This window comes from Aplidium turbinatum, chromosome 11, assembly GCF_918807975.1.
Source record: "Aplidium turbinatum chromosome 11, kaAplTurb1.1, whole genome shotgun sequence".
In the NCBI taxonomy this organism is placed as follows: domain Eukaryota; kingdom Metazoa; phylum Chordata; class Ascidiacea; order Aplousobranchia; family Polyclinidae; genus Aplidium; species Aplidium turbinatum.
This window is the reverse complement of record NC_137482.1, coordinates 791,434-815,559: the sequence shown is the minus strand read 5'-3', so window position 1 is coordinate 815,559 and position 24,126 is coordinate 791,434. Positions and strand designations below refer to the sequence as shown.

Genomic DNA, 24,126 nt, shown 5'->3' with positions numbered 1-24,126 from the left:
GTCTGGTACCCAGCTTTGCAAACTTGATATTTTTCCTTCGCGCGTTGGGACCATCCTGTGACTATTTACTTTTCCATTCACCATTATTTTCATTTGTTCCCTTCATACATGAACTTCCTAACTATTGTGATCGCACTTTGGTCATTATGACACCTTGTCACGTCACAGGGTGTTCTACGACCGATTGATATACGACCACGACAGACAGACGTTCTTTCAAATCGTAAAGGAGAGTTGCTCCAACTTCTTCAAGCAGAGCCTTGACAAAGTGCTGAGTCATCTTTACCAGTCCAAGACCCTCACGGTAACTATACGACTTGATGAAACAAATTAGCTACTCGCCTTCACTACAAAACTTCTATGGTCCAATCGCGGCTATAACAACTTTGCTTCATGTCCACTATGTGACTCACTGACCCACAGTCAGCGCAAGATAATACAATCGCCATTTACAAGGTCTTTAGCGTGACCCGCCCTGGAATCGAACCCAGCGATGGGAGCAACCGCTTGGATATCAATAGACGTCATGCCACATGGCTCCTTTGCGCCACCTTACGAGTCCCACTTGTCTTGGAGATGTGCGTTTAATCTTGTACGTTGATTCAGCGTCAGAACACCTTGCAACAATGTAGACCTACCTGATGACTGAACTTGATTGATAAAACTATTTCATTGTGACGCATTGATGACGTAGGACGACCACGTACGTAACCTGTTCTTTGGTGACTTCATCAACCCTGACGCAAACCCACGATTGTATGACGAAATACAAGATCTCGGACAGCTGACCCAGATCATGGACCACTATCTGGACGAGTATAATCAGGTCAGTGCCGTCATAGTAGGAAAACATGTATTGGTTGATGACGTAATGCTAAGACCACTGACCATGGGATAAGTCAAATGACGCTGTATCAAAACACAGTACGATCTTATTTACTGCAATTAATCTCCGAAATGCTTTCTTTACTCAGATGGTTGACGTCATTGGTGACGTATCTATTTTGTTTAATCCAATCGAATTTGCTGCCTCACTTTTCCGCCGCAAGTGGACACCCTGCACACCCCTAGTGGCTCGTTCCGGTTGAACTTTTTGTTCTTTAGATTTCGAAAACTCCGATGTCTCTGGTCATGTTCAAGTTCGCGATCGAGCACGTCTCCCGCGTCGCGCGCGTGCTCAAACAGGACAACGGTCACGTGCTACTTATCGGTATCGGTGGTAGTGGGCGCAAGAGCGCGACACGCTTGGCTGCGTGACCTACGAGCTGACCAGGTAGGAGAGTGCCACCATGTGGAGAGATACTGTTTTGTGTTCATTGGCACTTGGCACCGCGAGTGACGCGATCAGAAACTACGAGAACGTGTTTCTCAACAATTGGTGAATGGTGGCAGCGAATAAATGCGGGATTCTGCAGAAACTGAAACTTTAGTGGATACTGATCTTTCTGTTCTGATTTCCCAAGTCGATTATTATCATCGTGTATCAATGATCATTATTATTTATTCTGTAGAACTTATTCGTTCAATGACTGGCGGGAGGACATCAAGAAGATGATGTTGAAGGCAGGAGCAGATGGGTTGCAGACTGTCTTCCTCTTCAGTGATCAGCAAATCAAGGAGGAAGCTTATGTGGAGGACATCAACATGCTCCTTAATACTGCCGACATCCCTAACATCTTCCCTCCTGATGAGAAGGTGGAACTCATTGAGAAGATGCAGGTGATTCAAACTGGATTGCCATTGTGGCGGCACTGACGAGTCTCGGTTAAATAATAATTCAGCATTGTTTATTAGAATGTGACGTAACAATGCCATATCCTTACAATGTCACTTTCTTTCCCGAATAACTTCGCCTCCGTTTCTCCATACGTCGGTTACCGAAGCACATGTTGTATTCTTGTATTCCTATCTTTTGTTTACTGGTTACCATGGTTACCATGACGCCTGCTGGATTTCACCTTTTAAGTGTTGTTGGATTCAAGTTATGATGGTAGATTGTGACGACATCTTGGTGTGACGTGGCCCAAATGAGTCGAAACAGTCACTCCCTGTAATAATCCTTTGATGTACGCAACCATGTAAGACAATTGGTCATGTACTGTGTAAGCAGGCAGGTAGAACATGCGTTGTTGTGATGCAAAACAATCACGCCCGATATCACTCACTTGCTTCATGTGGTGCTTATTCAAATACATATTGTGAAGCGCAATTTGAGATGTTTCCTGATTATCTTCCTCAGAACGTCGTCCGCACCACCGGGAAGAAAGTGGAGTCCACTCCTCTTGCGATGTACAACTTCTTCATTGAGAGAGTGAAGAGCAACCTCCACGTGTGTCTCGCCATGAGTCCGATTGGTGACGCACTGCGCAACCGATTGCGCATGTTCCCATCGCTCATCAATTGTTGTACCATCGACTGGTTCCAGGTATTCATCCGCCAAATGTATTCATCCGACTTATGTATTTTTCACCCCGTGTTCTATCTAATTCTGGGTATCTCCGCTGTATGTACGTACACGTAGGCTACTATTATTTTTATGCACAATCATCACAGTCTGGTTATCTTTCATGACGTCATAATGCCACTGAGCGCATAGTGACTTCATGCTCGAATTCATCGGACTTTATGAAGTAATTAATATTCAAAATGTCATAAATTTTATCTCGGTTTTGATAACAATATTTTTAAATCTGTTTAAGAGACGGGAAACTCAAACAAATTACCATTCTCTAACATAGTGGCGTTGTGATTACTACATCCCAAATCTTTTCATTGACGTTTTATTACTAACGCGTTATGTGAGGCGCCATGCTTCTCGTGCGATGGGAGGAATGTGGTGTATGAGTGACTGGATGCAAACTTCTCATGGCTCCTCTTCCAGGCATGGCCGGAAGATGCGTTAGAGATGGTCGCCAATAAGTTCCTTGAGGATGTGGACTTAGAGGATGATACCAGACAGAAGTGTGTCCAGATGTGCAAGCACTTCCATGAGAGGTGAGTCCTTCAGTCCACATTGCCATCTTTATCTACGTGGCCACCCACTTCCTATTGAGAACATCTCCAATGAAGCAAGCTGGTTAGATTTTAGTTCCCGTGACAACTATTCTCCCCAACGGGTGGCCATGTTGTTGTCTTTGACAACGGGCAGTTATTTCATCTGCTAGTTATAACAAAATAATGTTTCAACGGAAAATATCTTCCTCGAGCAAACCGGTCGATATGGCGAACGCGATTTTACAGAAATTCTCAGCCCGATAATATTTCCACAATCAATCCAATGGCAAGAAGTACGCGATTGTTTATATTTTAAGTTTAATTGATTTGAACTGAATTAAAATGACTGTAAGCATAGTATTCCAATCTAACTCATAGACCCCTTATCCTGTTGCGAGGTTTCCCCCTTAACCCCCCCCCCCCTTAGACAAGGCCACCACCCCACATTTATTGTGACGTAATTGTAGGTTTATGATTGTTGATGACTAAAAGATTAAAAAACAACGGTGCTTTCTAGCGTCCGCGCGCTCTCTGAGAAATACTGGAACACGCTGCGACGTCGCAATTACGTCACGCCGACGTCATACTTGGAGCTGATCCTCACCTTCAAGTCGCTTCTTGGAGTGAAGAGGGACGAGGTGAAGACACTTCAGGATCGCTACTTGAACGGACTCGAGAAGTTGAGTTTTGCCGCATCCCAGGTCGGTCACTGTCATTGTGACGTTTCTATTTGATCGCTTACCACGTTTGAAAGCAATGTTCTGCTCCCAGTTATCATTCGTTTCCTTTCTTCGTTTTGAATTCGTTTACTTCCCACTGAGATACCAACCTCTCAAGCATCCTCGCCTTCATCTTGAATATTGTATTGGCAGTCCAGTGCGATGTGGATACTCCCGACAATGTATCAACAGTTTCATTCCTATTGGCTCCCCTTTCTATAATCCCCCATGGAATGCCAGCTTGCCCCCAAGTGATACAATAATTACGATGCAACTCCCCTAAATCAATGTGCCAGCTTTTAGCATTGAGAGTGTCGCAGTCTTTGATTGTTCTTATGTTCATCCAGGTGTCAGTGATGCAGGTGGAGCTCACCAACCTCCAGCCGGAGCTGATAAAGACATCGGAGGAGACAGAGAAGATCATGGTCAAGATTGAGCACGACTCCATTGAGGTGGAGGCCAAGAAAGAGGTTGGTCCATTGTTCTTTTGATGCGGTTGCTATGGTTTCATGACAGCCTCTAACCAGGGGCGGTCAGTGGTATTTACGTTAGGGTCAAACATTCATGTGACGATTGATGCGAGATGAGCACTTTGAGCAGTCACCGGTTTCCACTTGAACACTGCTGGCTGTGGACACTAGACTAGCTACAACATCCCATGAGGGATGACCAGTTTCTTATTTTCATCAATCTTCGTGTTCCAACTTTGACGGGTCTTGGTTCATCTACATCTTCTTCGATGATTTAAATGTTCAGCTAAGTTCAGTTTATTTCCAACCATCAAAGCGAAGAAAACACTTGCCATAACACAGCAAGGGTCTGAAGAAGGATGGAAACGACAGAACGGGAATCGGGAATGCTTTGAAACCCCCAACTGACTACAACGTTTTCATTCCCTACAGATTGTCGCGGCCGACGAGCGCGTCGCCAACCAAGCGGCCGAGGTGGCCCAAGGCATCAAGGACGAATGCTCGGCCGATCTAGCCGAGGCCATGCCGGCACTAGAGGCCGCTCTGTCAGCACTGAACACCCTCAAACCACAGGTTGGTGCCGAGTCTGTCACGTGCAAGCTTGCTCTCTTTTTCCCGTAGCGCCCAACAATAAAAATGAAATTTTAAGATTTGCAGCATTGGGCTGTGAAGAACAAATTAAAATTATTTTTTTGTTTCATTTTCTTCACAAATATTCATTCTACTCTTCCACAATCATGTACTCCCCAAACATTTACGTTTACATATATTTGGCATGTTGGGGCCTAGAGAAAGACCAACATGTTAGTTGTGTACATCACATGGTGGAGTGCTGGCTTTTTCTAGCGTTGCCAGATAGAACTCATAGCGGTATCTCCTCCATGGCATGACTTTTCTCTCTCAACCTTTTATTTTCCTTCCATCAGGACATCACCATGGTGAAGTCCATGCAGAATCCTCCAAGCGCCGTCAAGCTTGTACTGGAGTCTGTCTGCGTCATGAAAGGCATCAAACTGGAAAGGAAACCAGATCCATCTGGTTCAGGTTGGTTCTAGTTGACTTCATCATGTGATCATTAACTGCTCAAATCACACAGAACATCTCTGATGATTATAAGGTAATAAAAAGGTCTTGTCAGATGTTATCTTATGGAGAACCTAACAACTCTCGCGTAGCGCCACTTAATGCTAAACTTTGTAGTAACTTACTTTCCGCCAGACGGCGCTGCGGCCGTTATCCACACAGGTGCAAAGAGAGATCTTCTCAAGAAGATTTTGATCGCCACGCCGGAAGTGGCACGCCGTAGGGTTTTAAAATTCAATGTTTCTTCTCGATCATCAAAAGTTGTCTGTACATTTCTGGCAGTCGCCATCATCTCACATCAGCATTTGACAACCATCGTTCTCCCACAGGGAAGATGGTTGAAGATTTCTGGGGTCCGAGCAAGAAGATGTTGAACGACCTGAAGTTTCTGGACTCCCTCCGTGCATACGACAAGGATAACATAGCAGCTCCCGTGATCAAGAAGATTCGGGATAAATACATCCCCAACACCGAGTTCAATCCAGCCACCATCAAGAACGTGTCTTCAGCTTGTGAAGGTGAGATGGCTGCGGTGGCTTTGTTGGTCCCCTCCAGTCATTCTGAAACCACAATTTACTTTTTCATTGTGTGTCCCCATTATGTTTACTTTTGTTTTTGTAGCAGGGATATGTCATGTACGTTTCAGTCCGAATATGTCAATTGTCTTGACATGCGCAACATAAGTAGCGCCATCGGTTATTACGTCACTTGAACATTCCTTGCAACGAATAATCTTCCTTCAGGTCTCTGCAAGTGGGTCCGAGCCATAGAGGTCTATGAGAGAGTCGCCAAGGTTGTCGCTCCCAAGAAGATCAAGCTAGCTGAGGCTGAAGCGGAGCTGGCAGTGCAGATGAAGATGCTCAACGCTAAGAGAGCTGAGCTTAAAGAGGTAGGTTTTTACGTATCAACGTTGTTTATGACGTCAGGCATGCTTCACAACCCCGCATATACGTCACAATTTCGTCACGGCAGATCGGCAAGTTTCCTCACAGAACGCAAATGATCCAGAGGGCACAGGTTAAACTTTCATGTATTTTTCTCTCAGTGAGATATCTTCAGAAGATTCTTATTCAAATAGAAGAATAGCAGCTATATTTACTTTATGGCAAAATCATGCAACATGACATCGCCATATCTGGTTTGTTTTCAATGAGCATTTTTCAAACTTTGTTGTTTGTGACGCAACAATGCTACGTCTCGTACGATGTCACTTACAATCGCTGACGTCACAATCAGGTCGTGGACAAGATGGAGGCACTCCAGGCGCAGTTCGATGCGATGAACGCGAAGAAGATTGATCTTGAAACCAACATCGACATCTGCTCCAAGAAGCTCGATCGCGCCGAGAAGCTGATCAGTGGATTGGGAGGCGAGAAGGAGAGGTGAGTGGGAGAACTAGGTGAGGGGCGGATATGGGTGAACTGGGTGGTTAACAACCTCATTAGTATTACAGCTAAGTTTTTTCAAAACCTGAAGGAGATTATAAAATAGAAATAAAAAATCTTATTATGGTATGGATTCTGTCACTTCAGTATGATGATGGTCAGACAACGGATTGGTGGTTGTGGTTAAGTGGATTGTATCTTCCCCAAGGAAAGTTCAGATGTAAACGTTGTTCATTGCTTACAGGTGGACCGAAGCTGCAGAGAGGTTAGGGAAGCAACTCCATAACCTGACCGGAGATGTTCTCATGTCTGCTGGTGAGTTTGATGTTGAATTGATCTCTGATGACTTCTCTTCTTCCTCTTCATTGCTTGAAGCGGTGAAATTCAAGTGTAACGGTTTTCAAATAGACTCGTGCAAGGAGACTGTGTAGCTGTTACCTACAAAACTGATGAAGTTTCGTTGATTAACAATTTTGTATATTTTCAGGCACTGTGGCCTACCTCGGCCCGTTCACCGTCGACTTCCGCAATGACTGCGTGGACAACTGGCAGAGCTCCTGTCGTGGTGTGGAAATCCCATGTTCCGATACCTTCCTCCTCACCAATACGCTTGGTGATCCGGTCCAGATCCGGGACTGGCAGATTGCAGGGTTGCCAGTCGATTCGTTTTCAGTGGACAATGGTATGTTGCCACAAATTACTGATTAGGAAACCCGTGAATTCGGTTTCTCCAATGAAATTGTATTTGCTGACATGCTTTGGTGCCCCCTAGTAATTGGATAGGAGTAATTTCTCCAACACTTGGTGGAGCACATGAACTAAAGTCTAAATACTTTACTTTATAAAAACTCGTGACCAAAGTGAGTGAGAGGTGTCTGCCATCCCGTTCAATCAGTTATCAAACCAGAGTTGTGTCATTGTATGGTGGATAGCACGCAGTGGATAACAATAATTAATAAGATTTCTCATATTCAAAGACTTTCAAAATAAATTGATTGACTACGAATTATTCTGTCACTAATTACCTGCACTGTGACGAAACAGTAAAAAGTTACGTGATTAAAACTGACCTGTTTCCTCAGGGATTGTTGTGAGTAATTCCCGTCGCTGGCCCCTCATGATCGACCCCCAGGGGCAGGCCAACAAGTGGATCAAGAACATGGAGAAGGGGAACAGGCTCACCGTCCTCAAACTCTCTGACCCCACGTACATCAGGAATCTGGAGAACTGCATCCAGTTTGGATACCCAGTGCTCCTGGAGAATTTAGGTACCGGCTGGTGGGGGGTTGAAATAAAGCTGTGACTCATCCACTGATGTAATGTAATCGTAATGAAACATCGTTACATTTGCTGTTGCTGTTTACCGTGATTTTCACTTTAAAGGTTGGATCCACTAACAATGAATCACTTGCTGATTAAGCAAGTCGATACATCAAGCACCTTAATCCGCCAACTGATCTTTGCTCAAGCATTTACCGTAATCCGCTGATTAGAATTGCCGATTACCGATGAATTTCTTGCGAACTAATCCTCGATTAACTTATCATACGGTTAGTTGAACCGGTCACCTAAATGATCCGCTGCTAGTGCATCCGACCTAAAAACAATATGAAACACGGTGACGTCATTTATTCATACTTCCCCAGGCGAGGAGTTGGACGCCATCTTGGAGACTGTTCTTCTGAAGCAAACTTACAAGCAGCAGGGGGTGGAGTACATTAAGCTGGGGGACAACACGATTGAATACTCCCAAGACTTTAAATTTTACATGACCACCAGTCTGAGGAATCCCCACTACCTCCCTGAGATATCCGTCAAGGTAGGATGAAGGTCACAAACCTACATTGACGATCACTGAAACGTCCTCTATACGAAGCTTTGTAAATCGTTTAAAGTTTCAAATAGTTACTTTCAAAGTAGGAGTTTTGGATTTTAGACCATAGAGGTTTACCAGGGAGTTCACTTCGTTGAGATCACAAGCATACAAAGTCAATATCACAACTGGATTCAGTTGTTTTACTTGAACGTTGTTCTGGCTCCACAGGTGCGCCTAGGGTGGCAGCTGACATAGATGACCTTACAGGTCTTTCGTTGCCATCCTGTTGTGCTGATAGACACTCAATTTGTATGTACTTTTTGTTTGTTTATCGCCAACAAAACAATAAACTGAACTGAAATGGCTCCTTTAAATTTATATAGAATTTCGATTTGTTGACGAATCCTCTCTGGGGCCAATCCAATGTGTAGTTGTCGTGTTGAGTGGAATTGTGTGTGCGAGGCTGGACTCTATTTGAACTCAGTGTTCGAACACAAATCCTCCAAGAGACCATGTTTGATCCTCCGGCTCCTCTTACAACTTCCCATTCACAGGTGTGCCTGGTCAACTTCATGATCACTCCTCTCGGACTCCAAGATCAGCTCCTCGGGATCGTTGCCGCCAAGGAGAAGCCAGAATTGGAGCAGAAGAAGAACGAGTTGATCCTGGAGGGAGCAGAGAACAAGCGCCAATTGAAAACCATTGAAGACAAAATATTAAAAGTCAGTTTGTCTTCCAACTTCTAATCTGAACTTATTTTCACAACGCGCGCGACATATTGTTTATGACTATATTATATTGTTGTTTATGACATATTGTCACCTCATTTGCATACAATCTTGCTGATTTGTTTCCAGCAAGAATGCCTCCACGATATTTGCTAGTCTCAACTACCAATACATGAGGGGTTTTGAAGGTCAATCTTAGCCTGACTCCTATGAAAAGACATAATACTCCACAAAAAAAAACGACCAAACATTGCGTGCAACATTTGCGGACAGTGGGTTGCAGATATTGCATTGCTCACTAACTCACAATTTACGATGTTTAACTCTAAAGCGTAACGTTGGTGAAGCTTACTTGGCAGTGTTGTAGCTCAGATTATAGTACAATGACAGGCCTACATGTTTGTGGCCCATTATCGGCCTACTTTCGCTTCTGCCAGTAAAGGTAGGCTGCCATAGCTTTGCGTGGCCTCATGCAACACCCCCATAAACTTTCCTGTGTGCGCCCCTGATTGCGATGATATTGGAAAGCATAGTAGCAAAGCCCACTGAACCATCAGTGGTGACATGAAAAGCATATCGACAAAATGATGTAAAGTTGTTGCGTAATTCTCATGGGAGGCTCGAGTGCTCACTGTTGTGACGTCATTATTGGTGTTCTCTCTCACGCGTGTTCTCATTCACTTGCTCTTCCTTGTTAACTTCATCTTTTTGTTCAGGTTCTGTCTTCCTCGGAGGGCAACATCCTAGAGGATGAAACTGCCATTCAAGTTCTTTCTTCCTCCAAGACCCTATCGAAGGAGATCTCGGCCAAGCAAGAGATTGCATCAGAGGTTAAGAGAAATTTGCGGATAATAAATTTGCGGATAATAAAAGAAAATAAATTAAAAAAAAAACTCAGAAATAAATCGTTCTGTCGTCGTAGTCGCGATGAGTGATGTTTACTTTCCATTGACAGCTCGCATGGTGCGCCCGAGCAGATTGCAAAAACATTGTCATTTAACTGACGTCATCAAGCAGTTGATGTGACTGTGGATCCGTGATAAATATGCGATTCCATCACAAGGAACATATCCATTAATATCAATGACTTTTAGTGAAACTGGATCCTTAGAGATGTCATGGTCCATTGTTTGACTTGTTTTAGATTTTGTTGTTTCGTTCACTGATTCACCCAAGCCTTGGTATCTCCCCATTGTACTGTACATACGTGCACAATCCTGTACCTCTTCAGTCTTCATCCTTCCGATCGACCGCGTATTGACTTTCGCACTTGCATCCACAGACGGAGAAACAGATCGATGAAACTCGCAACGGATACAAACCTGTCTCCATCCACTCTGCCGTCCTCTTCTTCTGCATCTCGGACCTCGCCAACATCGAGCCCATGTACCAGTACTCCCTCACGTGGTTCATCAACCTCTACCTGATGGTGAGGAGGATAACTTGGTGGTCAGGTTTTTCCAAACATTTTCATCACTTGTACAATTACCAACCAAAATCAAGCAAAGAATCGATTCTGTTTGAATAAGATATTGAGGAAACCACGTTGACGCTGGAGAGCTAACTCTAAATAAAAAATAGAAGTTATCAAGCATAACTGATCAATGAAAAAAATCGTTTGGTTTTTATCAATTTTTTTCTGAAGAAACTTTTTGCAATTCACTTTTGTTATTTTAGTTGTAATTTTTGTTGCATTCATTTTTCGATAAACATTTAAATAATGTCACAAGAAATCAAAAACCAAATACACAAATTTGCATCCCGATCCATCAATCGTTATTTGCATCTTTCCATTGTTGCGTCACAGTCGATAGAGAACAGCCAGAAGTCGGATGACTTGGAGGAGCGGATCGAGAACTTGAACGAGCACTTCACCGTCAGCATCTACAACAACGTCTGTAGATCTCTCTTCGAGAAGGACAAACTTCTCTTCTCATTCGTCCTCACTGTCGCCCTGCAGACGAGCAAAGGTAGCCGCAGATCTGATGAGTCAGCAACTTAATCTATAGATCAAATTGATGACTCATCGTGTTGGTGCCGGGATGAATTGCCGATCTATGGTGACTCATAGAGATGATGACCTGCGTGGATGGTGAGAGATGTTACTAAGACGGGATGAGTTCGTGCTCACCTGTTGTCCATGCACATAATCCGCGGAACTGCACTGAATGGTTTCTGGAAAATTCTTTGATAAAATGAATAGTTTGGCGTTGCGTCACAATGGCTTCGCGGTGAAATCTGCTGAAGCCTTCATGGCACCCGCTCGGTGCTTGTCATGCATGACTGATCACGTGCTTGTTTGTTACGTCAGGTCGAATTGATGATGAGGTGTGGCGTTTCTTCCTCACTGGTGGAGTGGCCCTTGAAAATCCTTTTCCCAACCCCGCCCCTGAGTGGCTGCAGGACAAGGCCTGGTCCGAGGTGGTTCGGGCCTCCAACCTTCCCAACTTGAAAGGTTTGATGGATCACTTTAAGTCCAACATCCGGAAGTGGCAGGCAGTCTATGACTCAGCATCTCCTCACTCCGATCCGTAAGTCAGCGATTTTTCGTTGATATGTTTCAGTTTGTTGTTGATTGACATAAGGTGTTGATCTCTTGCGTTTGAATGACATGATTTTTAAGTTTCTCGTAGAAAAAATCTGATTTGAGCCTGAATCAATTTCTTCTCATGTTTCCTCCAGACTCCCTGATAAGTGGAATTTGTTGACCGGACTAGATCGCATGGTGGTCCTCCGCTGCATCCGGCCAGACAAGGTTGTACCAGCTGTGCAGGATTACATCGTCGACGAAATGGGGAGGGTCTTTATTGAACCCCCAACTTTTGACCTGGCGGGGTCATACAATGACTCCACATGTTGCACCCCCTTGATTTTTGTGCTCTCCCCCGGCGCTGATCCCATGGCAGGTGAGTGCTGAGCATTCCTTGATTTCCCATCGTCATTTATCGTTTCGCGGAGGTCAGATTGTTGCTCGCCCACGAGGTTGCAACTCAACTAAACACGTCATCAATCAATCCGTTGTTGAAAGCGACCAGTCGCTGGTTGGATCGTGGTTGAATTTATGACATCATAAACGAGTCGCTGTGTAGCCCAGAGTTGAAATTACTCTCGCTTTTATTATCCAGGTTTGCTGAAGTTCGCCGACGACCGCGGCTTTGGGGGCGACGGCATCGGTACCATATCACTTGGGCAGGGACAGGGCCCCATCGCACAGAAGATGATTGATGACGCAACACTCAAGGTATTTGTGACGTTTACAAATGCAACAATACAAATGTACAGCTTCTTATGATGACGTGGTCGGTTGAGAGGAAAAAGTGTCATTCTTTTGATTAATAATTCACTTTTCACCTCCCTAGGGAACATGGGTCGTCTTACAGAACTGTCACTTAGCAACCAGCTGGATGTCGGTGCTTGAGAAGATTTGTGAGGAAGTGATTGTCCCTGAGAACACACACAAGGACTTCCGGTTGTGGCTCACCAGCTACCCATCCGAGAAGTTCCCAGTGCCCATTCTACAGGTGGGTTGTTTTACAACGCCTGGTCAGAGATTCGAACCTTGGACCTTCGGGTCGGGAATATAGCGCGATACCACTTCCTTATGCTTGTAGTGCGTTTCTGGAAGAACGATTATGACATCAGCAACAATCATCCTTCATTTATCTTAACCCGCTTTCACAAAAAGAAGTTGCGATAGTTTATTCCTTTTACCACCTTCCCAACATAAGAAGTGCATCAGTTGGATTATGTTGCTTCCATCGTGTGATAATCACATATTGATTTTGGCTTCACAAGACTTTTTGTGAAAACATCTGCCACACTATACAAGACTGTTCGCTTAGCAAGTTGATCTTACAAGTAGCTGTCAGTGATTGTGCATATATTCCCTCATGGACTATAACCTACCAATAAACCTTGTACAGACTTACTACGATTCTAAGAAGTTGAAATTTATTGCATTTCTTATAATATTTTCAGATTCCTGATGAGGGCTTAATTTAAGCCGAAAACGTTTGACTGTTAAAACTATTTGGAAATATGTAAAATATATTATTTAAAAAAGTTTTTCAACTCCCACCAGGCTCCATCTTCCTTGCTGCTGGCTGTTAACATCGTGCAATGCTCTTTCCCTAAATAAGCAATCCGTGTCTTGATTCATTCAACTTTCATTGATGTGTAATATATGTGATTGTGACGTCACAGAATGGCGTGAAGATGACAAACGAACCCCCCAAGGGGCTGAGAGCGAACCTTCTTCGATCCTACCTGAACGACCCTATATCCGACCCTACTTTCTTTGAGGCCTGCAACAAACCCAAGGTAACCATGGGTGAATAATTAGGTTATGAGCGGAAAGGCAAGGAAGCTAGTCCGTGTCGATTTTCAAGCGTGCCATTGTTTGACTTGCCGTTGACACAACCGCCTGCTCTTGCATGGTGTCGAACCGGCGCCCTTCCGAGCTTCGTACAAAGGCTCTCACCATCCGACGTGTTACTGGCCAGGTTGCTGTGAGCTCAGGCATATTCAATGTGTTATATTTTGATTGTTTTCTTTGTGTCTTTTGTGCGTTCCGCTTCAGTGATTGTCCAACGCATTTTTCCGAGTAACTGATCATTTGTGTATTGTGACGTCATCGACAGGAATGGCGAAAGTTATTGTTCGGGTTGTGCTTCTTCCACGCGATGATGCAAGAGAGGCGGAAGTTCGGTCCTCTCGGATGGAATATTCCCTACGAGTTCAATGAGTCGGATTTGAGGATCAGTATGAGGCAGTTGCAGGTGCGATACTGGGGTGTGGTTGGGTGAAACGATTGTGGTTTGATGAGTTCTTCATTAAGAAGTTCTTCAGTTTCAAATAGCTCCATTTGGGAGTTTCCCATGCTTACCACGAACCCCCTACACTCAAGTCAATGACGAACGTTGAGCATTTAGGTTAGATTGACAACATTTTTCAAGTTTAATCTGCAATTAATGAAAAAAAACTCGTGTGGCTCCCCTGAAGAATGAGGGGGATTCCACCACAGATCTTCCATTGTGCCCTTAAATGACGTCATAATCGTTTTACAGATGTTTTTGAACGAGTACGAAGAGCTTCCGCTAGTGGCGCTAACCTACCTCACGGGGGAGTGTAACTACGGGGGGAGAGTCACTGACGACAAGGATCGGAGACTTCTTCTCTCGCTGCTTTCAATTGTAAGTCCCTCACGTTCGTTGCTTAACGACTGACACGACGTCATTGCTACGTCATTACGAACTGCCTGCCTGTTGTGCGTTATGGTGTAACAATGGTCAATTTTATTTGTCTATTGTTTAAAGAGATCTTGTGATCGACAACTTTGTGGAAGTTGTTTCTGTTCAAGATGGTAGGATCGACATAGCATGTGGATCCTTCCAGATCAAGAAGATGCAATAGCGAGCGGCATTATGACGTAATGCTGCATGTATCTATTGTCTACTAAGTCTAATCCTACTGTTCGTTGAAGGTATACGTGGAGAAGATAGTGACAGACGACACCTATTCGTTCTCTCCCAGCAAGATGTACTACTCCCTGAACAAAGACGGTTATTTTTCTTAAATGTATTAACAAAAGAAAAATGATCGAATCGCAATTTCTGCAACAAAATACACAACGTAAGATTGTTAAACTCAACACTAGAACTAGAACAAAAGAAGCTGTTGTTCGCTAGCCTGCCAGAATGAAATGATACGAATAAAACAGAGTACTGCCTCGCGGAGTACACGTGACAAAAGGAGTGCAGAAGTAATCAAGGAAGCATGCTAACTGCAGGCATTTGTGCATCCCCCCCAGCTCGTAAGGCGAAACTGTAGACTTACGAGCTCGACCCCTTGATTACCCATTGACCAGAGGATGCGTCTAAATCCAATGCCGGCCGTCGGGACCGCGTGGAACGGCGCAAAACAGGCGATTTTTCAATGTGAGGGACTCCACTTGTAGGTTCGGTTGGTTCCACTGAATCGAAAGGTAGCGGCTGCTTTGGAGGTTCAGGTGAGTGCTGTGGCTCACAAAGCTTCGGGCTTGAGGCTGGTGTCGGGCAGGTGAGTGCGGGCGGACTGTGATCTGCATCGAGAAGCAACATCGGAGATTCTCCAATTTCTGGGCTAGGGCCTATTTCGTGATGCGGAGGGTGGGGAGGGCAGTAGTCCGTTTCAGGAGGCTGGGCAAAAGAAGATGATGGGAGGCTCTGTGGGTGAGCAATGATGTTTGGTTGAGGAGGGATGGGATCGGCACATGCTTTAGTATGTGGAATTACTCGCAAGAAACGTCGATTCCGTTTTGTGATTCTGCCCGACCCGTCAACTTTCACTACATATTTGTCATGCGGCAACGTTTCGACAACCATTCCCACTTTGTCCCATTTTCGAGGATAGTTGCCGTTTTGGTTTTGGATAAATACGCGTTTTCCACATTGTAAGGTACGTAAAGGACGAGTATGCTGAGACAGCGCCTTATCGGTTCGACCAGCTCGCAGGCGAAGGGCGTCTTCCTTTGCCTTCCATGTATCCCGCCATGTACGACGAATGTGACGATTGGAGAACTTGACTAGGCGGTTTACAAAACCGAATGCGTCGCGCAGAGGGTGACCGAACACGATCTCTGCTGGAGAGATGTCACAGTCAGGATCAGGTGTGTTTCGCAACTGTAACAATGCACGTAAGAAGGAATCGTTGTTCAGGTCTCCGTTTGGGCTCACATTAGTCATGAGCAAGCGTTTTACAGTTTTGACAGCCACCTCAGCTCGACCATTAGATTGAGGGAAGTAAGATGACGATATGCGGTGCTGCACACCCCAATTTTTAAGAAAGAGTTCAGTGACGGCAGCCGTAAATTCGGGACCCCCATCTGTAGATATTTCCTCAGGAACACCAAACGTGGCAAAGTACGAGCGCAAGAGTTGAGTCAAAGCAGCTGCTCCTGCGGCACTCGATCCTGATGGCGTGGCAAATACATCCGACCACCCAGAGAATCTGTCCCCAATGACCAAAAAGTGACGGCCCCCATAGTCAAAATAATCTGCAAAAATTTTCTCAAATGGTGTAGCTGGGGGATCACATGGCGTCGGGGGAGGAGCTGCTTGAGATGGAGCATTACGATTACATGAAGTACACGAGTCACGAATAGCATGGATATCATTAGTCATACCGGGCCAAAATACTATAGCACGTGCCCGGCGTTCCATGGCCGACACACCTTGATGACCAGCATGCAACGTTGAGAGTACTCTAGGCCTAAGCGATGGTGGTACAACAATACGATCATGATATAGAATAACGTCGTCTTCAACAAAGAACCCGTCACGATAGGGGAGATATGGGCGAATGTCGCCGGTGTTGGGAAAGGTGAATCCCGTTTCAATAGCTACCATTAACTTGCTAAGGTTTGGATCGGCGGCTGTTTCCCGAACGATTTCAGGCCATTGCAAGCAAAAGGCATGGGCGGCATCTGCCTGTATGGCAGTAACCAGCGCCATTTCTGCTACATTATTTTCTGCACACGACGCTACAGCAATGAGATCGCATGATACTGGGTGACGTGAGGCAGCATCGGCTGCGCAGTTGGTTGTGCCAGGTAAGTGTGCGATATCAAAGCGCCACATTAGTGTACGCTGTTTTAAACGAAACAGGCGAGTGTTAGTGATTTCGTCCAACGTACGGTCACCGAATATTTTTACCAATGGCTTATGATCCGTTACAATAACCAAATTATCACAGCCTTGCGTAAAATACTTTGTCTGTTCTAGGCCCCACGCAACTGCTAGGGCTTCGCCTTCTATGGGAGCATAACGTCGTTCGGCCGATGAGAGGAATCGGGATCCTGCAAGAGTCACTTTCCAACCTGATGAGCAGCAGTCCGGTATAGTGGAAGCACATACGCAATGTTTTTGGAGAAGGAAATATCCGATGCCTTTGTTGGACCAGTCAGGGCGCAAACATGTTCGACGGCAGGGGTCAAAGATTTCTACCCCATGGCGAATAGCATCAACGATTGCCGATTTGGAGGCGGCAAATGCGGAATCCAGCTCCTGAGACCATTCGAACTTATGCTTTGGGCTAAGGAACGGCTTGAACGGTGCCATTAGGTCACGCAGTTGAGCATAGTTTCCTACTTGGTTGATTAATCCGAACCAGCTGCGTATGTCTGTGATATTATTCGGGACTGGAAATTCTTGGATGGCGAGCAAGTATTTAGGGAGGGGCTCGACCATTGCTTCTGAGATACGGAATCCAGCGAAATCTACGGTGCGTTGGGCAAATTGAAACTTGTCCGGGTTAAGGACAATGCCCGCCCGTCCCACTAAAGTGAGGAATTTTATGGTTCGCCACCAATGTTCCTCCAGTTGGCTATCATAGAACACTGTGTCGTCGACACAGCGTTCTTTGCGCACAAAATCGGTTAATATGGTATTGAAACGGCGATTGTAGCCATCCCCAGAGGATAGGAATCCTTGCGGTGCCCTAGTGTAGCGCCATCTTCCAAAGGGAGTGATGAAAGTTGTGAGATGCCGATCAGAAGGACGCAGTGGAACACTGTGATAGCCGTTCCATGCGTCAGTCACCGATTTCCAAGTGTTTCCGGGGACACGACGGGACAGCTGGAATGGAGCTTCGGAGGCGAAGGTTTCTCTCTGGCAGAATTTGTTTAAGGGGGACAGGTCGACAGTACGGCGTGGTGAGCCATCATTTTTGCGTGTGATAACCATGCGATGACACCATGTGGTGGGTTCGCCGTGGGGGACTTTTTCAAGGATTCCCAGAGCCTCGTCGCGGAGGAGATCAGCGTGTACTTTTTCTTGCCAATGCAAGGGGATAGACGCTGGTGTATGAACGGCCACTGGTTTCGCGTTGGGGTCAACATGTATTTCTATGGGAGGACCAGCCATACAATGTAGCGCGCGGTGCGGGCAAGTGTTGAAAGTGGATGCGGCGTACCTCTGGAGTAGCCAGTTTGCCATCTTGTCATTGTTTTCAGGTGTGCATGGGAACGGAAGCTTGGTTGGGGGAGCTGGAACTGCACCACGTTGAGGGCAAGTGCACGACTCCAGTTGCTTGCTGGGTACTGTGCATCCACCGTTGACAAGTCTGACGACGTTGATTTCTGGTTCGATAAGATTGTGCGCCATTTCTTGCTTGATCTGATGTTCCCCTAGAGTTGGGAACTTCGGGGATAGGGCACCTAAATGCAATAGTGTGTCATGAGATAAGTATAACTTGTCAACGTCTGGACTGATGTAAATCATGCACCGACGTTCAACATTGCAGCCGTGCGCTGTACCCCGAATGATGGCACGAAATGCTCCTGTAATGGAAATAGTAGAGCGATTTGCAGCTATTAGGTTTGGTGCGGGTACAAGGGTCTCTTGTCCAAAGCCGGATTGCACAAAGTTCTTCAGTGACCATACATTTATTTGGGCACCAGTATCTGCGATTGCTGTTACTTGTGCTATCACGCTAGTGTACCTGCCTTGATGACATGAGTCATCCATAGATATGTCTACCCGAACTGTGGGATGTTCTCGCATGCGGGATGGTGTCCAATGCCCTTTTTGGAATGTGTGGTGAGGACCACGAATTGTTGAGAACATTGGGTCTCGGGCTGCGATGTCAGTTTGTGTTGAGGCAAATGTGCCTATTTGAGGTACAGTAGGTGCTACACAGTGCTCCGACTGATGCATCTTTAGGAGGAGCGCCCCATTTGTTTTTATGACGAGATGACCGAAAGCATTCGAGACAAAGGGAATAAGGCGTAGTGTTCCAACCTCTGGGGCCTTCTCTGTAACGATTGAATAATCTATTGCATTTAGGGCAGTGAGTTTTTTGTGACCAAATTGGGAGAGGAAGGTGCTGCCTGGATGTGTCCACGGTCTCTTGGAATAGGGCTTTGGCTTTTCTTGCGCTTGAACGTCGACACTGCCGAAACGTCATGAGATGGTACCGCATTGCGAGCCATTTCTTTAATCTCGACAAGGGCGATGATATCGTTGATGGGAATCGACAATACTTTGTCCATTCCCATCATTTCGCGACGAATCTCACTGTCCGAAATTCCACTGAGTAGTGTGTCGCGGATCATGTGATCTGTATAACTAACTTTCAGCCCGCAGGAACATTTCGTAGTGAACGCACATATATCCGCTTTTCCTCGAGCACGAGCTGCAAAAGCGCGAAATTTTTCGTCGCGCATTTGGTGCATCGCCATAAACTCCGACCGTAACACCCCTGTGGCGACAGGTATAACGGCCAGTTGTCGCATTGCAAGCAAAAGTTCATCTACAGGTTTGCTCACTGTCTCAGCGTCAGCTTGGAGAAGGCTGTCCCCTAGGGCTTGGCCGGTACATTGAACTACTGGACTGAAGCTGCTTCATCAGGAATGCTGCAACCTTCTTTAAAAGCCTTCCATCTTCTGGTGAACACGCTCCATTCTTCTGGAGAAACTCCAATATCTACAGTAGGTCGATTTAGCTTCGGGCCAAGGTTTACGGGCGCTGGAGCGTTGCGCGTCGTAGCAGCATGACTGTACGTGTGACTTTGCAGCACCACACAAGCAACCGCTTCGGGCACGTCGGCTGTTTCAAAATTACAGTTGGGAAAGGCGCATGTTATCACCACCATTCCACAAATTTCTTTAAATTAACCTTATCCTATTGCGATTCGATCATGAACAAAGACGGTTATTTTTCTTAAATGTATTAACAAAAGAAAAATGATCGAATCGCAATTTCTGCAACAAAATACACAACGTAAGATTGTTAAACTCAACACTAGAACTAGAACAAAAGAAGCTGTTGTTCGCTAGCCTGCCAGAATGAAATGATACGAATAAAACAGAGTACTGCCTCGCGGAGTACACGTGACAAAAGGAGTGCAGAAGTAATCAAGGAAGCATGCTAACTGCAGGCATTTGTGCACTCCCCCCCAGACGGCCCCTACCAGTCTTACCTGGACTATGTCAGGGAATTACCCCTTGTACCCCACCCAGAAGTGAGTGAGGAGTTTTCTTCTTTCACGCCCGTCTAGTATTTGTAGATGGTGACTCAGCGACGCAATTATTTTATCCTCGAAGTGAACGCGAAATTACGTCACTAATAATGACAAAATCAGATGGTCACGTGACTTTCCATCCAGGTGTTTGGGCTCCATGAGAACGCGGATATTACCAAAGACAACCAGGAGACTCTTCAGCTCTTTGATGGAATTCTCCTGACTCTTCCCAGGCAATCCGGAGGTGGAGGAAAATCTTCAGAAGAGGTCATCGATGATCTAGCGGCCGACATTCTGACCAAGCTTCCTCCTGACTTCGACATGGAGTCCGTGATGAAGAAGTATCCGGTCGTATACGACGAGTCCATGAACACAGTGCTTCGGTTGGTTTTCTATTAAAAAGTTTATCATCCAACTTGATTGTCATGACCGTGGCCACACAAACGATCATTGTTGAAGAAATAGGGTTTGCTTTGGGTTTAATATCCAAGGCATACAATGCATTCAGCGAACCAGTACCAGCTCAAGCCGAGCACATTTTGTGCCCTAAATCCCGCTCACTGTTGGGCAGGAATGAGATTTAGTGTTATTTTTATAAGGTCTTTGGTTTGACCCGACGCGGTGTCGAACCGATGTCTACCGATTCAGAGGCTGGCAATCAAACCACTATGCCACTGAGTCGGTTGCTGCTACCAAAGTCAATCTCGTACTTCAACAAATATTGATCTGCTCGGAAAAGCGCTTTGGCGCCATACAGTGGTGTTTTATTTTTATTTATAATAATTATAGCATTTTATAAAAGATTTTTTTATTTAAATTGCAAGTAGCAATAATCATTTACGACAAGTAATAATAAACAAATTAAGTTGCAGTCGAAGCGCCATCGAGTATCGAACCCATTACCTTATGGTTTGGCATTATCACAGGCAAGAGTTGATCCGGTTCAACCGTCTGATCAGCGTGGTCCGCTCCAGTCTGGTGAACCTTCGCAAAGCCATCAAGGGACTGGTTGTCATGTCCTCCGAGCTCGAGGAGGTTTTCACCTCCATGCTGATAGGGAAAGTACCCGTCATGTGGGCCTCCAAGTCCTACCCCTCCTTGAAGCCCCTGGGAAGTTACATCACAGGTGGGGTCGCTTATTGTGACGTAGACTATTGTGTGTTGGCTGCGAGTAGACGTTAGGGTTAGTTAGATTATGAGGCGATAATTAATATCATTCCACGTATCTTCGTCATTCATTGTGACGTGTGTTCTGTCGTCACAGTCCACTGGTTCTTCAAGGAGCTGTGGACCAGAACATTGTCCAAAGTTCCATAATCTCTGCTTTGCAGACTTACTCGCCCGTCTCCAGTTCTTCAACGATTGGATCAGGGATGGGATTCCTCACGTCTTCTGGATATCCGGATTCTATTTCACTCAGTCCTTCCTCACTGGCGCCTCGCAGAACTACGCCAGGAAGTGAGTACCGTATTTACTTGATTGTAAGCCGCGGCTTATAAAGTTTTTTTTTCCATCATGTTTGCGGCTTAAATTGAAAGGCGGCTTACAATCAAAGGCGGCTTACATTCTTTTTGCCTTTTTCCTTGTCGACTTTGCCATAGATGTTTTGCCGTACTGCGTTGTCTGATGCCGACAATTGTGAAGTTGTGACGTGCATTTTAAATTGTCACATGCATTTATGACGTGCATTCGAAAGAAAAAAAGGAGTTGTCAGTTTTATTTATGGTACTTAACAGTAAACAGTTTCAGCTTTGCGTGTAAACAGTATTTGCGGCTTACATTCAAGGGCGGCTTACATTAAATTTTTAACACTATTACATTCGGCTTACAATCAAGCGCGGCTTTCAATCAAGTAAATACGGTATCTCCTCGAACATTGATTAGACATGTTTTAGCGTTGAATCAACATTTGGATCGATTCTTTAAGATCCCAGGTTCACCAACCGATGCAGTTTCCCCTTCAGCCATCCACACACTGAACTCATGAAAGTGAACCAAGGTTTCATTCAAACCAGCTAGCTTTGAATTTTTATATTTTACAATAAAACTTGTCTCTCAATGGAAAGCTTGATCTTCAACTAATTCCCCAGGTACACCATCCCCATCGACCATATCGGGTTCGAGTTCGAAGTCCTCCCCTTTGAAAACGAAGATGAAGTTGACGACAAGCCGGATGACGGTATGATGACGTCACTAGTCCACAATCGTAACAGCCGCGTGCTCATTGTGGCCAGTCGGGGTCTCCTTATTTAGTTGCACCTTATAGTGGATGAAATAGTGCACCCTCCAACAAGTGGGAAAGCGTTGCAGTGTCTGCCTGGGTGATCAAGCCTGCGTTGATGATTCACACATCTACAAGCAGCCTATGTGAAACAAGTATAAGCTTAAAGTGCAACTGCACGAGCTTAAAGTGCAACTGCACCATTATCTACAGTCACAAGTCAGTGATTGTTCCATACCACGATGTTGGTTCATCCGATCTTTGAGCTGATTGGTGGGTTGTGTCTGCTTCGCCAAAAACGCCAGAAATTTTGTCTCGATCCGACTTTCGCTTCGATTCCACCGACTCTATCTGATTCTTAAATTTGTTGCTGCCAATACACTGGATCTTATGAAAACAAATGATGAGGTTTTACTCGGATTCTCTTCTATTCAGGGGTGTACATTCGTGGCCTCTTTCTGGAAGGGGCGCGATGGGATCGTGGCAACATGATGATGGGGGAGTCACAACCCAAGAACTTATTTGACAGTCTCCCAGTCATGTGGTTGCAGCCAGGAGAGAGTTCAAAGTTCGTTCCCAAGGCAACGTACACATGTCCGGTCTACAAGACGAGCGCGCGTCGTGGCACGCTGTCTACCACAGGTGAGCGCTTTTTGGTCGCCTACCCCTGGGTACGTCACTTCTCACTCGTTGATCAGCGTGACGTCACATTTACGTGAGTCATCAGCGAAAACTTTCAATCGATACCTTACACTTTCGTTGTCATGTGCGCGAAAATAATTTATTACAGCGTTTTGTAACAAGTTAATCTATTTGTTTTGATAGCGCCATGTAACAACACAAGTTTTACACCAAGCGTTATGATTATAACCCCAGTAGTCCGACGCAAGGAGCGGTTGCATCACCTCAACTCCCAAAATCCGCAGGTTGTTTCTCACTTGAAGCAAATTCGCTGATCGCCGCGTTTCTTTTGTGATAGCCACTCGCACGTTGGTTAACGTTGAAAGATAACGTCTACAAACGTTGAATCAATGAAAACTTTGTAGGTCATTCCACCAACTTCGTCATGATGATGGAGCTCCTAACCGACAAACCAAAGAGCCATTGGGTAAACCGCGGCGTCGCGATTCTGTGCCAACTCGATGACTGACGACTTCCCTCGTCAGGGAATCAATGTTTAGTTTTGTACATTATTACGTATTGTTGAAAGATGGCGCGATTTCTTTTAGTGTTGGAGTTTTTGCTTGCACAACTTTGTTAGTAGACACTGTGCTCACCCCTGTTAAATGTTTTGTATTTATTGAAGCCTACAACGCACTGTGTGGAATGAACAAGTTCGATGAGTGTTGGAGCGATATATTGTAGTCTAATAAACCAACAATCCAGCTTTGTAAACTTATATGTTGTGGCTAAGTTCTCGACCCCGACTGAACATGGTGGTTCCCCTGCTTCTTCTTGACGCCACGATACTTGAGTTGCAGAAGTGATCCCAGACAGCAAAACCCGTTGAATCTGTAATGTTGAATTAATGTAAAAATGACGGATTTTGCTGTCCTGAATAATCCCATTGATTGAATTATTGTCACGTCTCAAATAATCCTTATGATTGGTTTTGAACTTTGATCCTAGGACTAAGCCTCTGAAAGGTTGTACCTGGCAGTTCGCATAGGCTACTTTTCGTTGCGACGTTTTTGAACAATTTTGTTGGACTT

At 45.2% G+C, this 24,126-nt stretch overlaps 1 protein-coding gene across 1 annotated transcript in view; it reads left to right on the top strand.

Annotated features, from left to right (window-relative positions):
* Window positions 1-23,771, top strand: part of LOC145779663 (dynein axonemal heavy chain 3-like) — a 31,833-nt gene extending 8,062 nt beyond the window's left edge. The window contains 36 exon segments of the mRNA XM_082591301.1: window positions 169-304; window positions 695-826; window positions 1,105-1,253; window positions 1,431-1,719; window positions 2,240-2,425; window positions 2,882-2,994; window positions 3,512-3,695; window positions 4,061-4,183; window positions 4,616-4,756; window positions 5,110-5,227; window positions 5,596-5,784; window positions 6,010-6,155; window positions 6,503-6,648; window positions 6,896-6,966; window positions 7,139-7,333; window positions 7,734-7,919; window positions 8,298-8,470; window positions 9,022-9,189; window positions 9,912-10,025; window positions 10,478-10,624; window positions 11,003-11,165; window positions 11,507-11,726; window positions 11,878-12,101; window positions 12,321-12,436; window positions 12,555-12,716; window positions 13,399-13,515; window positions 13,836-13,973; window positions 14,262-14,387; window positions 14,678-14,738; window positions 20,120-20,193; window positions 20,338-20,576; window positions 21,120-21,319; window positions 21,525-21,651; window positions 22,284-22,372; window positions 22,850-23,056; window positions 23,461-23,771. Coding sequence (XP_082447427.1) covers window positions 169-304; window positions 695-826; window positions 1,105-1,253; window positions 1,431-1,719; window positions 2,240-2,425; window positions 2,882-2,994; window positions 3,512-3,695; window positions 4,061-4,183; window positions 4,616-4,756; window positions 5,110-5,227; window positions 5,596-5,784; window positions 6,010-6,155; window positions 6,503-6,648; window positions 6,896-6,966; window positions 7,139-7,333; window positions 7,734-7,919; window positions 8,298-8,470; window positions 9,022-9,189; window positions 9,912-10,025; window positions 10,478-10,624; window positions 11,003-11,165; window positions 11,507-11,726; window positions 11,878-12,101; window positions 12,321-12,436; window positions 12,555-12,716; window positions 13,399-13,515; window positions 13,836-13,973; window positions 14,262-14,387; window positions 14,678-14,738; window positions 20,120-20,193; window positions 20,338-20,576; window positions 21,120-21,319; window positions 21,525-21,651; window positions 22,284-22,372; window positions 22,850-23,056; window positions 23,461-23,564 — 5,473 coding nt within the window. The 3' untranslated portion in view covers window positions 23,565-23,771.
* The last annotated feature ends 355 nt before the right edge of the window (window positions 23,772-24,126 follow it).